This window comes from Peromyscus californicus, unplaced genomic scaffold (genome assembly GCF_007827085.1).
Source record: "Peromyscus californicus insignis strain IS unplaced genomic scaffold, ASM782708v3 Scaffold_13__1_contigs__length_99412109, whole genome shotgun sequence".
Classification (NCBI taxonomy): domain Eukaryota; kingdom Metazoa; phylum Chordata; class Mammalia; order Rodentia; family Cricetidae; genus Peromyscus; species Peromyscus californicus.
The window spans coordinates 99195756-99212131 of record NW_026294424.1 but is presented as its reverse complement, the minus strand read 5'-3'; the positions used below and the strand labels follow the sequence as shown (position 1 = coordinate 99212131).

General features: G+C 44.0%; 1 protein-coding gene across 9 annotated transcripts in view; it reads left to right on the top strand.

Annotated features, from left to right (window-relative positions):
• The first annotated feature begins 86 nt into the window (after positions 1 to 86).
• The window catches only part of Gak (cyclin G associated kinase), a 68162-nt gene continuing 51872 nt past the window's right edge, over positions 87 to 16376 (top strand). For 3 of the 9 annotated variants that reach the window (XM_052735751.1, XM_052735752.1, XM_052735749.1), the window contains exons 1-5: positions 87 to 344; positions 4512 to 4573; positions 5577 to 5636; positions 6432 to 6546; positions 14019 to 14161. In XM_052735751.1, coding sequence (XP_052591711.1) covers positions 200 to 344; positions 4512 to 4573; positions 5577 to 5636; positions 6432 to 6546; positions 14019 to 14161 — 525 coding nt within the window. In that variant the 5' untranslated portion in view covers positions 87 to 199. Of the gene's footprint in view, positions 345 to 4511; positions 4574 to 5576; positions 5637 to 6431; positions 6547 to 14018; positions 14162 to 16376 lie in introns of those variants that run through there. The other 6 variants (XM_052735753.1, XM_052735756.1, XM_052735754.1 and 3 more) reach the window with 6 other exon arrangements.

The following is a 16376-nucleotide window of genomic DNA, read 5'->3' as shown; positions in this document are numbered from 1 at the left end:
TGCGCATCCTGCTGGCTCTGCGGAAACACGCGCCCTTCCGCTTGCTGCGTCGGGGTGGGGCCGCGGCGTCGCGACGCAACTTGCTCTCGGGTTCACGTCACGGCGCGGGCGGAAGATGGCCGGGTTGCTCTCCAGCAGCTGCTGACCCGGCAGTGCGGAGCCGGAGCCTGGCTCCCGCTGCCGCTGAGCGGCCGTCGCCATGTCACTGCTGCAGTCTGCGCTGGACTTCCTGGCGGGCCCTGGTTCTCTTGGCGGAGCTGCTAGCCGTGACCAGAGTGACTTCGTGGGGCAGACGGTGGAACTGGGCGAGCTGCGTCTGCGGGTGCGGCGGGTCCTAGCAGAAGGTGAGGTGTAAGGCGTCGCCAGGCCGCGGGAGGCAGGAGCAGCCAGGGAGGGTCGCTGCTGGGGTGTGGTTCAAGTCAGAGCGCATGAGGGTCACCGCTTTGGGCAGGGGCAGCTAGATGGATCGTGTCCAGGGTATGAATCGAGTCTGGGCCCCGGAGAATCATTACTACGGTGTGGGTCATTTCAGGGCCTCGGAGAGTCATCTCTGTGGGCAGGGTCAGTGGGAATAGTCACTGCTAGAATGTGGATCGGGTCATCGCTGTGGAGCGACACTGCTGGGGTGTGAGTCAGGTGGGAGTGGGACCTGGCAAGGCAGAGTGACCACAGGGGCCTGTAGGTTAGGGCCTTCGGAGGTGATTACTGAATGTAGGCCGCGTCTGGGTTAAACACTTCCTGGAGGGTAGAGTTAGTATAAGAGTCATGCTAGCAGGTGGTTGTCCAGTAAAGGAGGCCTGGAACTGGAGGGACCACCTCTGTCTGGGGCCAATGCTGTGCCTGGGGCTTATAAAAAAGTTCAAAAGGTTGAAAGGTTGAGTCAAGTGGTGAGTCCACTCACTCTGGGGTCATAAGCTATTATTCTTTATATCATATCCAGGGTTGCTGTTGCACCAAGGGATGTCAGTGCTTGTGCTCCTGAGTTCTGAGGAACTCTACAGTCCATAAGCAATTCCCCCAGCTTGGTGAGGGAGAGGACAGACAGTGGGGCCTTGTAGTCTCGTTTTCTCTTACAGCCCTAGTGTTTGCCTCACCTCTGGAATCTTTCTGTATGTGACTTCTTATAAGTTACAGGAAGCAAAGCCAGTAGCTGTAACCTTTAAGAACCTGCTTGATAGACAATGCCACAGTCATGTGTCTTGAAGTCAGTCTAGTTTGTAGCTTCCTGAACATTCTCTCTGTTCCTCACACAGGATCTGTAATCAGTATTGTGGAACCCTGTTCTGTCTTCTATGATTTCTCTTCTCTCCTCTCCTCTCCCCTCCCCTCCCCTCCCCTCCCCTCCCCTCCCCTCCCCTCCCCTCCCCTCCCCTCCCCTCCCCCCTCCCCCCTCCCCCCTCCCCCCCTCCCCCCTCCCCTCCCCTCCCCTCCCCTCCCCTCCCCTCCCCTCCTCTTCCTCCCTCTCTCTCTTTTTATGTGCATGGGTGCCTGCCTGTATTTCTGGGCATCATCTGTATTTGTTGCCTGCTGAGGCCAGAAGAGAGCTTTGGATCTCCTAGAACTGGATAGACAGTTGTTAACCTCCATGTGGGTGCTGGGAATCTAATGCTGCTCCTCTCCTTTACAAGAGCAACAAATACTCTTCACTTCTGAGCCATTCCTTCAGCCACTGTGCCCTTTTTTCCCATTATTACCATGGAGTGTGCCAGGTCTCAGTAGCTGTGACGTTTGCCTGCTAAACATAGTTATGTTCTGCCAAATTGGTTCAGGGAGAAAAGTGGCCTGACCCAAGTCTGAAGTAGCTCTCAGAATTGGAGAATCATCCCGCTGAGGTTGTCTGTGCCATTTGTGCTTAATGAGAGCAGGGAACTTGTTCAACGTTCTTTACTATGGTAGGGCAGACAGAAGCTTTGCCACATATATTCTCCACTGTGGATGTAAACAGATTTGAATGTGATTTGGTGAGAAGACCTCTGGCGCTTTTCCCTTCAGAGATGGATTTAGTACCTCCACTAACAGTGTGTATGATATGTGATGTTGCAATGACAAAGATGATACCAGATCGGTTTGTTCATTCTGAAAGATACCAGGCAATTACCTTCATTTTTTAAGAAATTCAGCCCTGGAGTGATGTCACAGGCCTATAATCCTAGTGTCTTGGGAGTCTGAGGCAGAAAAATTCCAACTTCAAGGTCTGCCTGAGCTACAGGTAGAATTCAAGACCAACCTGGGCAAGTTTGTAAGATGATGTCTCAAAAAGTGAAAAGGGCAGGGGATATAGCTTAGTGATATAGCTCTTGCTTAACATGTATGAGGCCCTGGATTCAGTCTATAAACTGAGAAGGGAGAGAGGAAGAGAAGAGGCAGACCTGGTTTCCTTTCATATGGAATGCAAAATAAGACTTATGTTCAGATACTAGAATGAAGAGGCAACTTGGGGATGGGGCAGTAGAATAAACCATATGAATTCTAGGGTAGCTGGGAGGACTGCCTCTATAGAAAGGGCCAGCAGAAGATAGCTGTAGGGTCAGGGGTGAGGGCAAGAGGCAGTCTCTGGTGTGAGGTGGTCCTGATTGGCAGGAGAGGGAGATTTGTGTGAAGTAAGAAGCTTGCCCAGGCCACATAGAACCCAGGATGAAAAACCAGGAAGTGTGGGCAGCTACTGTCTGTAAAAAGCAGCTCATTCTGTCTGCTCTCTGGCCCAGACAGAAATAAAAATAACCAATGCAATTATAAGCCATAGATTTCTTCCTTTTAGACTTAATGTGGTATTTTAAGTTTTTTTCTGAATTGAGACAGTAAGAAATCTGTAGTATTTTACATAGATTATTTAAACGAGTTTCCTGAACGGTGGCTGTAGACCATGGGCCATTGGGATTCAAGCTGTCTTATAAGAATATAAGGAAGGCTCTTAGCTTCACAATTCTTCAAGTTCAGAAAGATGACTCAGGGCATGACCTTATATCATGGGATGCTAAGAGGGGTTGAGAAAAATGTCTATAGTCAAATATATTGCTATGTATCTAAGTAAATGAATAAATATTCTCGTTGTAGGCAAATTTCTCCTATCAGTTTATATCAGGTTTTTTTCACAGAGGAGTTTATGGGACACCATGCTTTGTTGTCATAGTTTTTATTAATGCTGGAGTATGAAATAAGTTGTTAGGCAGAACCATAAAGCCAGATAGCTTTCTACTCATTTTGGAATTTGTTCTAAGTCTTCACTGATTTTTTTAAAATTTATATTATGTGTATGACTGTGCCTGTATGTATGCACTGTGTGCATCCATGGTACCTGTGGAGGTCAAAAGAGGGCATCCAATCTCCAGGAACTGGAATTAAGGAAGGTTATGACCACCCATGTGGCTGCTTGGGTCCTCTGCAAGAGCAAGAGTGCTTTTAACTGCTGAGCCATCTCTCCAGCCTCTGATTTTTGTATCCTGTTTTTGTATCCTATAGCCTTCCTAAATTAGTTATAGTTCATTTGTTTCTCCCTTCTCTTTCTTGCAGGGAGGGCAGAGGGATGTCACAGAAATGACTTGCAGCAATCACTTCTCTCTTTCCATCCTGCAGATTCTGGGAACTGAGCTTGGGTTGTCAGGCTTGGTGGGAAGTTCCTTTATCTACTGGGCCATCTTGCCAGTCTGCCTTTTTTCTTCTGTTTTCTTCTCTTCCCTTCCGTCCTCCTCTCTTTGCTCCCTGTTCTTTCCTTTTTGAGATTTTACCAGATTTGCTACTTAGAAGATTACTTTAATCTGCAAATAAAAACATCTTTACTTCGTTTGTGATCTGGATGCCTTTGATTTTCTTTTTCTTGTCTGATTGCGTTAGCAAAAGGCTCTTATATAGTATTGAGTATCAGTGATGTGAATATGCACCTTGACCTTCTTCCTGTTCTCATTTTACCACTAACACTGCTGCTATTGGTCCTTTAGGGATTCTTTTTATAAGATGAGGAAGTTTCTTTCTAGTCCTGGTTTGCTGACAGTTTTAAATTTTATGATGGGACTGTCAGTTTAAATGAAGCAATTGGGGAGGCTGAGGGAGAGAATGTAAATTCAGAGCCAACATAGCAAGACCCTGTTTTAAAAAACCAAAACATCACAAACTTACTGAGTACTTTGATCCATCTGTATGAGTGATATTGGTCAGTTTTTTTCTCTTTGAATGTCAGGGCAACATAATCTACTTTCTTCCTCTGGGTGTTGACATTTTTTTCTGTTTGCATTAGCCTTCTTTGATGTTTGCTAACCCAGACAGAATTCATCAGTTTTACTTATTTGTTTTCAGGGTACTTGATTTCAGTTTTGCAGATTTCCTGTTTCTTTCTATTTGCTGATCTGAATTACACTTTCCCTACCTATCTCTGAGCAGAAGGTGTAAAGGGCTATGACATAGAAATTGGGCTGCAGTCTTTTGTAGGAAGCAATGACTATCCATGGCCAAAATTTGGTTTGTAAAGGTATTTCTAAGTTTAAGTCATAGCACTGACTGACAATTTTTTTTTTCAGGAGGGTTCGCATTTGTTTATGAAGCTCAAGATCTGGGAAGTGGCAGAGAGTATGCATTAAAGGTAATAACTAATGATGGTCATTTTACGAAATTTTAGTTTATTATAAAGATATCTTCGGCTATTTTCAAGGATGCATCTCTGCTATTCTATGTGTATCAGTCAGTTTCAGTCTGTTAATCCTTGTCTTCTCCATGTTCTTGGGGCTTACCCTTATGCCCACAACTCCAGCTTAAATTGAGAATGCTCTTGGTAGCTTCTTTTTGGTTTAGAGACAGGGTTTCTCTGTGTAGCTTTGCACGCGCTTTCCTGGAACTCACTTTATAGGCCAGGCTGGCCTCGAACTCACAGAGATCCGCCTGCCTCTGCCTCCCGAGTGCTAGGATTAAAGGCTTGTGCCACCACCACCTGGCTCTTGGTAGCTTCTTATCCTACCTGGAGACCTGGAGAGCTGGTCTGGTTTGGAGGGAGGAGTGGGAGTGACCCTCTGGATTTCATCCATTCTGCTCCACATGTCAAAATAAGGGCCAGGAATTTGAGGAGTTCAGAAGCCACTTATCAGATACATTCACAGCATGTCTGTAAATAGGATTAAAGTAATGTGGTGGGAAGGGGTCTCTAGATCTTGATGCCCACTTAGGCAGCTCTGATTTTTTTTTTTTTTTTTTTTTTTGTCGTTAGACATAGCAGTAGGCCCAGCTCTGCTTTGATAGGCAAGCAGAGGAGGGGTCCTTTCCTGGCAAGGGTGGGGTATAACCAGTGGACCCTTGGACCAAGGCTGGTTTTGGCAGTCCACATTGTATACCTATTTTTTCTAGGTGTATACTCTATATCTTTGTTTTTCTTGTTTTATTCTGTCCTATTTTTACCTTTTCTTGGGTCTTTGGAATATAAAGGTCATTCAAGTCTTCTAAGCTTCTGTGAGATCACATGTTCAAATGCAGGTAAATGGTATGCTCCCTGAGACTCAGTGTCCCCCAGAAACTGCCTGTAATCTCCAGAGTGTTTTATCTGTTAAGCAGAAGGTAAACAGACCTCAATCTTCTTGTGTGCTATTCCCTGACAGAGATTATTATCCAATGAAGAGGAAAAGAACAGAGCCATCATTCAGGAAGTTTGCTTCTTGGTATCCTTTTCCTGGGACTGAGAGTTATTGCCATCACTAACTTGCCATCAGGCTTGACACAGTTACTAGGAGACTCCTGTGATAAGTTAAAAAATCAGCCTTTTGCTTTTACCAGATTTCCTATAGACATTTCTCATGCAAAGGATTTTTCTCTGTTACTCATTCTCATTGTTGAAGTGGAAGTTTCCTAGGTGTTGGGAAGTGGATTGCTGTTCCAGCCTTTGAGGTCTCCGTGCCAAACAGATGGGTCAGTTATCACAAGGAGAGTTCTACTTTGCTTCTCTGATGACCTAGGCAAGAGCTATATGGATGCTACCATCTTGGTGGGCCTCAGTGTGCGCCCTGCTTGCACTCCTCCCCCTGTACATGTGGTACATGGCAGGACCTTTCTTGCTATTCTTTTCTACCACATGATAAGGCATAGTCTTTACTGCAGATAGAATTTTCTTGCTTTTCTTTTTAGGCTCTGCTATCTGATAGCCCAATGGCTGCCTGAACTTTGAGTGGACACAGTCACTTCTGACCCCCTTCCTGTTGTGGAACCTGGAGGTCTTCTGCCTGTCTCTCTGACCTGCTCATATCTAGCATTTCCATTAGCTTCCTGCCACAATATTCACCTTCTGACTATCCTTACTTGCCCCTCCCTCATCATTCTATTCAGGTCCCCATATGTGCTGAGGCATAAGGCAATTTGAGTATCATGATTTTGGTTTCTTAACACTTGTGAATGTTTATTTTTAAGTACACAGAGTTGTGGACATACTTATTCATATTATTCTTTAACAAGACATGCAGAAAAAACTTTCCGGCCACCCCAATATTGTCCAGTTCTGCTCTGCAGCATCCATAGGAAAAGAGGAATCGGATACTGGGCAGGCTGAGTTCCTCCTGCTTACAGAGCTCTGTAAAGGTAAAGTGTCTTGAGGTTTAAGTGCTTTCTGACATGTTTGAATAGTTTTAGCAATACTCCCAAGATGTTCTGAAAGTACATCAGTCTTGACTGAAAGAACCAGTCAACTATACACTGGTGTTTTTGTTGTTTGGAATATGCTTTTGTGTGTCCTTCATGGATTGTAGGTTCTTTGTATATTTTGAGACAGTTTTACTATGTAGGTCTGGTTGGCCTGGAACTTGCTATGTAGAGCAGCCTAGACTTGAAATCACAGATACCTACCTACCTACTTCTGCCTCCCAAGAGCTGGGATTAAAGGTATGTGCTACCATGCCTGACCTTAGGCTACAGATTCTGAAGAGCAGGGTCTCATCATGTCTTTCTCCTGAAACAGGATGAGCAGGTATGCAATGGAACCTCAGTGTCCTCATATGTAAACTGGAAAGGATCAACAGAGGTGCATAAGTGGCATGTCCTTAGGTAGTGCAAATAATGCTTTGTTTTAAGAGGGATGGAGGAGGCCCTTAGTTGGCATGTGGCCTTATCAAGGTCAAACCAAAGAAAGCATCAGGAAGACTCTTTGATCCACTGGCAGACGAGAGGATCTACCTCAGGTAGATCTCTAGGGACTGAATGGTTGCATTGAGTGACTATGGATAATGCTTGAGTCTCTCCCTTCCTGGATGTGGTATTGCACTCCTGTAATCCTAACAATAAGGAGTTGAACTCCACACTCTGGCTATTAAGTGGAATTGACCACTCAAAAATAGCAAACTCAATCACAGAGCTCTACTGATGAATGTCTTCCAAAATGCTATGTCATTCCCAGTGTGGTCTGGAGTATGTGGTGCCTATGCTGAGGGAAAACTGGTACAAGTGGCTGCTTAGTGTCCACTAGAGCAGTGAGTGTTGGGAGAGAAGACGCAAAGGAGCAGCAGGGGAGACTGAGGCAGGAAGCCCATGGAGGGAATCCCAACCATGTGAAAACTGCTTGCCTGTGAACCAGTCCCTACACAGTGATCATGAGAAACTATGGTGTGATAGCTGGACTGGGGGCAGACCAATAGCAGACAAATGAGGACAGAGGAGAAAGCTGTGGACAGTGAGTGAATAGATTGGCAAAAGGAGCAAAAATGGAATGTCTAGCTGATAGGAAGAGGTGTAGTGTGTTTAGAAGCTACAAATGAGCCAATAAGACCCCTCTGCCGAGTGGAAGAGGGTGGGGATCCATGAAGGTCACATACAGTCTTTTAGTTGTCAAAAGCAAGAGACTAAATGTGCAGTACAGACTGTTTCCACAGGGCTGGAAGCCCTGGGATGTTAGCCTCTACTGGGGCAGGGCATTCTCCTCCAGCTTCCCCCACTTCTGTCCTCATGTGTCTGCAGGTCCCCACTAGTCCCTGTCAGTCTACCAGTACCCTGGTCTACCTGTTGGCAAAGTCATCCACTGTGAATAGAGGACAGGAGGCTACAAAGTCAGGAGCCGCCTGGGCTAAGAACTTGTATCAGGGGAGAAAGGTGGATTAACTGCATCTCAGTTGACATATCACAGATACTCTGTGTGCTCAACTTTTTTTTACTAAATTTATTCATTTATTTTACATCCCGACCACAGTTTCCCCTCCCTCCTCTCCTCCTATCCCCTCCTCCCACGTTCACTCCATACCCCCATCCATTCTTCCTCTGTTTCTGTTCAACTTTTTCATTCTAAAGTTTTAAATTTAATAAAAACATAAAAGTTCAGTGGATAGATACATTAGATTTGCCAGTTTATAACATTTTCTAATAGTTGATTTATCTTTCTCAATAGTCTTGCTTCTCTCTATCTTTCTCTGTCTCTGTCTTCTCTGTCTCTTTTAAAGACAAGCTGCAAACATCAAGACCAGGAAGTAAGTGTGTGTGTGTGTGTGTGTGTGTGTGTGTGTGTGTGTGTGTGTGCGCACGTGCGTGTGCGTGTGCGTGTGTGTGTGCGTGTGTGTGTGCGTGTGTGTGTGCGTGTGTGTGTGTGTGTGTGTGTGTGTGTGTGTGTGTGTGGTTTTGTTTTGTTTGTTTGTTTAAGGCAGGCTCACTCTGGCCAAGGCTGGCTTGGAACTTGAATCAGTCTTTCTACCTTGACTTTGTGAGAGCTGAGATTACAGGCCTGTGTCACTGTTCCCCACTCAAGACCAGAAATTATTTTTTATATGTATTGTCTGAGAGCAGGGACCTTTTCTGTTAAAGTTGCAGGCTTAAATTGTACATCTGACTTATCTTGGATGTAGTATACAGTGTGTGATTAGCTCGGATGCCTTTCTAATCTCTCATCCAGCCTCCAACAAAATCCTTCGTGGTTCCCTAAGTTATAGTCGTCTGAGTCTGTTTCTTTTGACTTTTGTTTTTTTGGCAGCTCCATTCTGGAAACTGGGACTAGGTACTCTGGGCCATTTCTTTACAAGCTAGGAAGGTGCCAGCTCTAGTGTTATGGTCTCCAGCTTAGAACTCTTGGGATACAGAGAAGCACTGTCCCTGTGCTGGGCAGTGTAAGAGGCAGATTTGTCCAGTCTGCTACATTTTGTCTTCATGGATGCCTGTTGTTCCTGCTATATTCAGCTACAAAAGAGCATATACTCATTGAAAAAGTAAAAGCAGGGCTGACCACTGGTATTGGATAATCAATTAAGGGCTCATCCTAAGTGTCTTAGTTAGTTTTTTTATTACTGTGAAGAAACACTATGACCACAGCAACTCTTATAAAGAAAACATTTAATTGGGGTGGCTTGATTACAGTTTCAGAGATTCAGTCCATTATCATCATAACAGGGAACACCATCATAACATGGTGGCATGTGGGTAGATGTGGTGTTTGAGTAGTATTTCTGAGTCCTGCATCTTGCAGCCAACAGGAAGTCAGCTGAGACAATGGGCAGTATCCGGAGCATAGGAAACTTCAAGGCCCACTTCCACAGTGACACACTTGCTCCTCCAATAAGGCCATACCCACTCCAACAAAGCCATACCTCCTAATAGTGCTACTCCCTATGAGATTATGGGGGCCAATTACATTCAAACTACCACATTCCACTCCTGGGCCCCCAGAAGCTTGTAACAGAATCATAATGCAAAATGCCTTTAGTCCAACTTCAGAAGTCCCCATAGTCTATCACGGTCTCAACAATGTTTAAAAGTTCAAAGTTTCTTCTGAGATTCATACAATCTCTTAACTGTAATCCCCTATAAAATCAAAAAACAGATCACATAACTTCCAACATATAATAACACAGGTTATACATTCCCATTCCAAAACATAGGGACCCCTGACACATGCTTGGCCTTAGAGGCTTTCTTTAGGCTCAGAGGCAGATTCCATAACCATTTTTTCTATCCTTAACTCTAAAGCCAGAACCACGTGACTGAAGCTGCCAAGTTCTGCTGCTTGCTGGGGCTGGCACATGACCCCCTTATTCAATTACATCCTCACTAGCTTTCTGTCCTTCACTGCCTAAGCTTGGCTGTCCTGAAACATGCCTTGTAACCAGGCTAGTTTCAAACTCAGAGATCTGCCAGCCTCTGCCTTTCTCGTGCTGGGATTAAAGGTGTGCCCCACCACACCCAGCTCTAAGCTTTTCTTTAGTTCCTTTCACCAGTGGGAAATTTAGCTGGGTGAGATCTTGCCTTAAGGTCACCACTCCCTTTATTCCATCTCCTTGAACACAGAATTTAGCTCTGTTCCACTTCCTGGTGCTTTTTTTCTCCTCAAAATTTACATTTTGTAATTTAACCTGCTGAGCTTGCTCCTTTTCATTATAAATCTTCATTAGAGTTACCATGAATAACCACAGAATCTATACTAGGCTGTTTTGAGATTTCCTCTGCCAATAGAGATAATCTAAAATTCTTCACTTCAGCCTTAGGCAGACTCTTCAGACAAGGGTGAAAGGCAGCAACTTTCTTCACTAAAATACCACGAACCATTTCTAGGCAACATATAAAATTCTTTTCCTCTGAAACCTCTTGAGTGAGCACCCCACAGCTCATCAAATCATACTCAGCACCACTCACTGTCTTCCATGCTCCTACTAGTATGGCCCATTAAGCAGCAATTAAAATGTTCAACTGCTTTTCTAATACACAGTCCCAAAGTCCATATTACTCCAAACAAAAACATGGTCAGGCCTGTTACAATATTCCAGTCCCTTATACCAACTTCTGTCTTAGTTAGGGTTTCTATTGCTATGAAGAGACTCCATGACCATGGCAACTCTTATAAGGAAAACATTTAATTTTTTATCTATTTTTTTAAATTTATTTTTTGCTTACAGTTTCAGAGGTTCAGTCCATTATCATCATGGTGGGGAGCATGGTGACATGCAGTCAGACATGCTGGAAGAGTAGCTAAGAGTCCTAAATCTTGCTGGCAACAGGAAGTCAGCTGAAACACTGGGCATAGGAAACCTCAAAGCCTGCCCCCACAGTAACACACTTCCCCCAATAAGGCCATACCCACTCTAACAAAGGCACACCTCCTAATAGTGCCACTGAACCTAGGATTCAGTTTATTCTAGAGATTTCATTTCTACCCACTATATACTAGGATTTTTTGCAGGCTGTCACACCCACCCAACTTTTACTAGGATTCTAGGGATTGAAACTCTGGTCCTCATGCTTATGTGGCAAGCACTTAACCCACTGAACCAGCAGTATCTGCATTTCCTTTTTGGTAATCCAAAGTCGTTACAACAGGGTGAGCTGATATCCTAGTAGGTTTCTGTTGATTTGATAAGACACCATGACCAAAAGCAACCTGAGTAGGAAAGGGCACATTCCATCACTGAGGAAGTCAGGATAGTAACTGAAGGCATGAACCTGGGGGCCCCCCCGCACTGGACACACAAGCCATTGAGGAATGCTGCTTATTGGTTTGCTTTCTTATATAACCAAGGACTATCTGCCCAGGGTTGGCACCACCTACAGTGGACTGGATCAAACATTAATTTAAAAAATTGTCCCCTCAGAACAGGGGCTGTCTGTGACTCTTTTACTGGTTTTTGGGACCCAATTTCATACTGGGTCTTCTTCTTATACTGTCCAGCCTTAATACGTGGGGAGGTGCTTAGTCTTACTACATGCAACTTGATATGCCACATTTTATTGATGCTCATAGGAGACCTGCCTTTTTCTGGATGGAGACAGAAGAAGAAGGAATTGTGGGGGTGGGGGTAGGGCTTCAGCTGGGATATAAAATAAATAGATGAATACAAAATGTAATAATAAAAATAAGTGTTCCTGCAGACTTGTCTACGGGCTAAACTATTGGAGACAATTTCTAAGAACTAACCAGCACAGCTGACAAACTAATATGCTTTGGGAGGACACAGATAAGCAGCCAGGTGCTTAAAGGTGAACACTTCTGTGCTAGACAGGGCTTGCCTGGATTTGGGGCAGAGTTGTTGAACTTCTGAGAAGTTGGGGAATCCCGCTCCGTGTGATAACAAGTGCAGAATTCACTAAAGGCAGTCTTGAAGTCTTAGGTTGAGCCATGGACCTTTTAAGTTGATCTCTTTTGTTGCATCCACTGTAAGCCCTCAATCCGTACTTCATCACGAATAGGCTAAACTATCTCCGAGTAAAGTAAGAGAGGTTTTCTTTTTCTTTTTTTCTTTTTTTTTTTTTTTTTTTGGTTTTTCGAGACAGGGTTTCTCTGTGTAGCTTTGCGTCTTTTTTTTTTTATTTATTTTTTATTTTATTGTATAATTTAATTTAATTTTACTTTTTTTTTTAACAGTTCCTGCTCTGTCACATGTGGATTATTTGTAAAAATACTTTAAAACTGAAGATGTAACTCAGTTGGTAGAGTGCTTACCTAGGATGCATGAATCCCTGGGTTTGATTGCTAGCACTGCAAAAAAAAAAAAACAGGCATGCACACCTGTGATCCCAGCACTCAAGAGGTAGAGAGAAGGATCAGAAGTTCAAAGTCATCCTTAGCTACTAAGCAAATTGGAGGCTTCAAAAAAAAAAAAATTCAAAAGTATAGGTTAGATGGCTCCACCGTTAAGAGTGTTGATGCTTTGCAGAGGATCCCAGTTTGTACCTCAGCACTCTTGTCAAGTGGCTCACAACCACTGTAGTTCTCACTCCAAGGCATCCAGTGCTTTCTTGTGGCCTTAGTGAGACACCTGCACTCATATGTACCAATCCCCACACACACATAATTTAAAAATAAAATTCTTAAGCATCAGTGAAGTGACTCAGTGGGTAAAGGCATCTGCTGCCACACTTGACCATCTGAATTCAATCCTTAAGACACACACACATGGTGAAAAAAGAGGCCAACTTCCAAAACGTCCTCCAGCCTCCCTGTGTGCATGGTCATGTATATCCACACTAAATGTTTTAAAGATGAAATAAAAATAAATATTTTTTAAAAATTTATGTGTGTGTATGACAATTTCCCTGCCTGTGTGTATGTGTGCCACATGTGTGCTAGTGCCCATGATGGTCAGAAGAGAATATCAGATCCCCTAGAACTGGAGTTATAGATGGTTGTGAACCACCATGTGAATGCTAGGAACCAAACTCAAGTCCTCTTCAAGAGCAATACATGCTCTTAACTGTTGAACCATCTCTCCAGCCCCCAAATAAATAAATTTTAAAAGTCTTGTGGCTTATTATAGTGACATATACATATAATCCTAGCATTCAGAAAGTTAAAGAGGGTGGCAAGTTTTTGAAACCCTGTCTCAAAACAATAAAAATCTCTTAATTCTTACCAAGAATGAACCATTGAATGGGCCAGTTAAAATTAACATTATGATCAGTCAGACATAGAGCTTAGGTGGACATATCTACCCCTGCCCCTGGGAGCCTGCCCGTTTCACCAGGGTCCCTATTTTTTTGGAGGACCACTGTTCGCTTGGGTTTGTATAGATTCTGAGAATCAAGTATGGAGGTAGCAGGAATTTGTTTAATCCTGCAAGAGTTAGGAGCCAGAAGGAAGCTACCAGCAGAACATGATGTAATTCTCAACTACTAGGATATAGTTCTGTGGTGAGGAACTGTGGTTGAGGGTGAGGGTGAGGGTTTCTGTTCTGCCTCTGCTGTGCTGTGGATATGAGCCTAGAGCTTCTGCTTTGTGATTATTCTTTCAGTGACCTTGGTCACTGCCTCTGTCTAACTGCTAGAACTTTCCCCCCTGCCTTTAAAGCTTTCTCATGTGATTGTTTTTGCTTCTTGTTTTGTCCCAGGGATGTCCCAAGCCATCCCCTGCTCCTACCTTCCCTGGAACAGGGGTGGTCTTTATACCCAAAGTTATAGGGACCCCCTTTTATTTGCCTTCCTACAGAAGTTTAAGGAATGGCTAGAGTGGTACAGATTGGGTCTGCACCCTGACTAAGGCCTTAGAAATGCCACTCCTGCCTGGACTATCATACACAGAGACAGATCAAACCTGTTAACAAGTGGAGTATAGCATTCTCAACCCCAGGGTGACTAAATTCACTTGTCTCCTTTAGGACAGCTGGTGGAGTTTCTCAGGAGAGTTGAATGTAAAGGCCCTCTGTCCTGCGACAGCATTCTGAAGATCTTCTACCAGACATGCAGAGCAGTGCAGCACATGCACAGGCAGAAACCACCCATCATCCACAGGGATCTCAAGGTACCAGCTGGGTTGCATTGCTGGCTGCATGTCTTCACACTCTGTTCTCCTACCTTGAGACAACTCCCTAGTAGTCTTTGTGCCCCTCATGCTTGGACAGAGCCCAGTGCTTTCTGCTCAGCTATTGTCCAGTCATTCTAAGCTTCTCAGTTGCCTTTTCTCACAGAATTGTGGCCATCCAGGTGCAGTTCTGACCTTGGTGGGGAATCACTTACATGGAAAGGCTTCTCTTGTGTATCTCCAACTGTAGGCAGTGTGAATGTACTATAGCCTAGCTGAGGGTGGCACCTGCCTGTCTGAATTGCTATATATAACTTGTGTAGCCTGGCTTAGGAGTATACTCATATGAGTTTATTTCACTTTTTCCTGTTATTAATGAAGTTGAATATTTATAGCTACCAGCACCTTATTCTTCAGTTTCCCCTCCCCCTCTATTTTGCCTTTGCTTATATATTTGGCTCACTGGAATTCCTGGTATATTATTGAACAAAACCTTTAAAGTTATATTGCCATAGCCTAGTGTTTATTCCCCTGTTGTGTCTTTTTTAAAAAAAAAATCTGAAACTGGATTGGTGAGGTGGCTCAGCAGGTAAAGGCATTTTCTACCCAGCCTGATGTCTTAGCTACTTTCCTATTGCCGTGAAGAGACACCATGACCAAAGCAACTTATAGAAGAAAACATTTGGTTGAGAGGGTTGTTTATAGTTTCAGAGGGTGAGTCCATGACCATCATGGTGGAGAGCATGATCGCAGGCAGGCAAGCATGATGCTAGAACAGAAACCAAGAACTTACTTACATCCTGGTCCTCAAGTTGGAGGCAGAGGTGGTAGTGGGGGAAGACTGGGAGTAACATAGAATTTTGAAACCTCAAAGCCCATCCCCAGTGATACACCTCCTCCAAAAAGGCCACACCTCCTAACCCTTCCCAAAACAGTTCCACCATTAGAGACCAAGCATTCAAATATATGAGCCCATAGGGCCATTCTCATTTAAACACCACCCCCAACAACTCGGAGTTGATTCCCAGGCTCCATGTGAGGAAAGGAGAGAACTGGCTCTCAAAAGTTGTTCTCTAACCTCCATACATATGCTGTAGCATGCATGTACCTCTTTACACAAAATAAATACTTTGCTTATTTATTTATTTAATATTTATTTATTTAGGCTTGAAGACAGTGTGGTAGATGTTATTGTTGGTGGTGGTAGGTGGATGTGTGTTAGAAAAGATGAATATAAAGAATAAAATTAGTGGAGAATTGGTCACCTGCCTACTGAGGTGTCTACACAGGTGAAGCCTGTAGCTTCTGCTTCAGGAGCCCTAAGAACTGGTTACTCTAGTCACTTCTTCCTGTGAAACAGGCACTTCAATTGCTTATATACCTCTTGTGTATGTATTTGACTTTGCCGCAGCCACTGCCTGCTTTCAGTGACCATGTTCTTGGTTTCCTTGATGCTACACAGTTTGTTTTCTGTGCTGGTGGGTGTCATTTGAATTCTTTTGTACCTGTTTTTTTGCTCAGCATTATGTTTAGATCCATCTGTATTTCTGTGTAGCCTTATCTCACAGAATATGCATTGTGGGACTTTCTCATTATTTATCCTTCTGCTGTGGACAATGTGGCACATCTGTTTTACTTCCCTTGTTTGTAGCTGATTCTGCTGGCCTGTGTCCTGAGAATAATCCCATCTGACTCATCCATGGAGCAAGTATCCTCTGTGGTTGGAGGGTACAGGCATCTAACTCTGGGTGTTCTGGAGGCACACGAACTCCATAGTTCTTCCTTTTGCCAGCCTGTGGTATTACATACCCTTCAACCTTGACAGGCTAGTTGATAGACTCAGCAGAGAACTAGACTAGGAATGTAGGTGGCTGGCTGACCTGTGTTGAGACACTCTACTGTGATGAATGTATAGGACACTTAAAGTACCTAGAAGGAGGAATAGGATGCCAGTAAAGCAATTGACTGGAATTAGGATTGCATGTAATTTTATGAGTCATGGATTTAAATTTGACTGGGTGTAGTAGTGCTTGTCTTTAATCTCAGCATCTGGGGCGTAGGGGGCGGGCAGGGATGTGGGCAGAGTCAGGTAGATCTCTGTGAGTTCAGGGCCAGTCTGGGTCAACATAGTGAGTTCTGGCCAACCCAAAAAAAAAAATATTTTAAGGCCTTCTACATGAGAAGTCTTTTGTCTGTCTTTGTTAGATTTATTCCT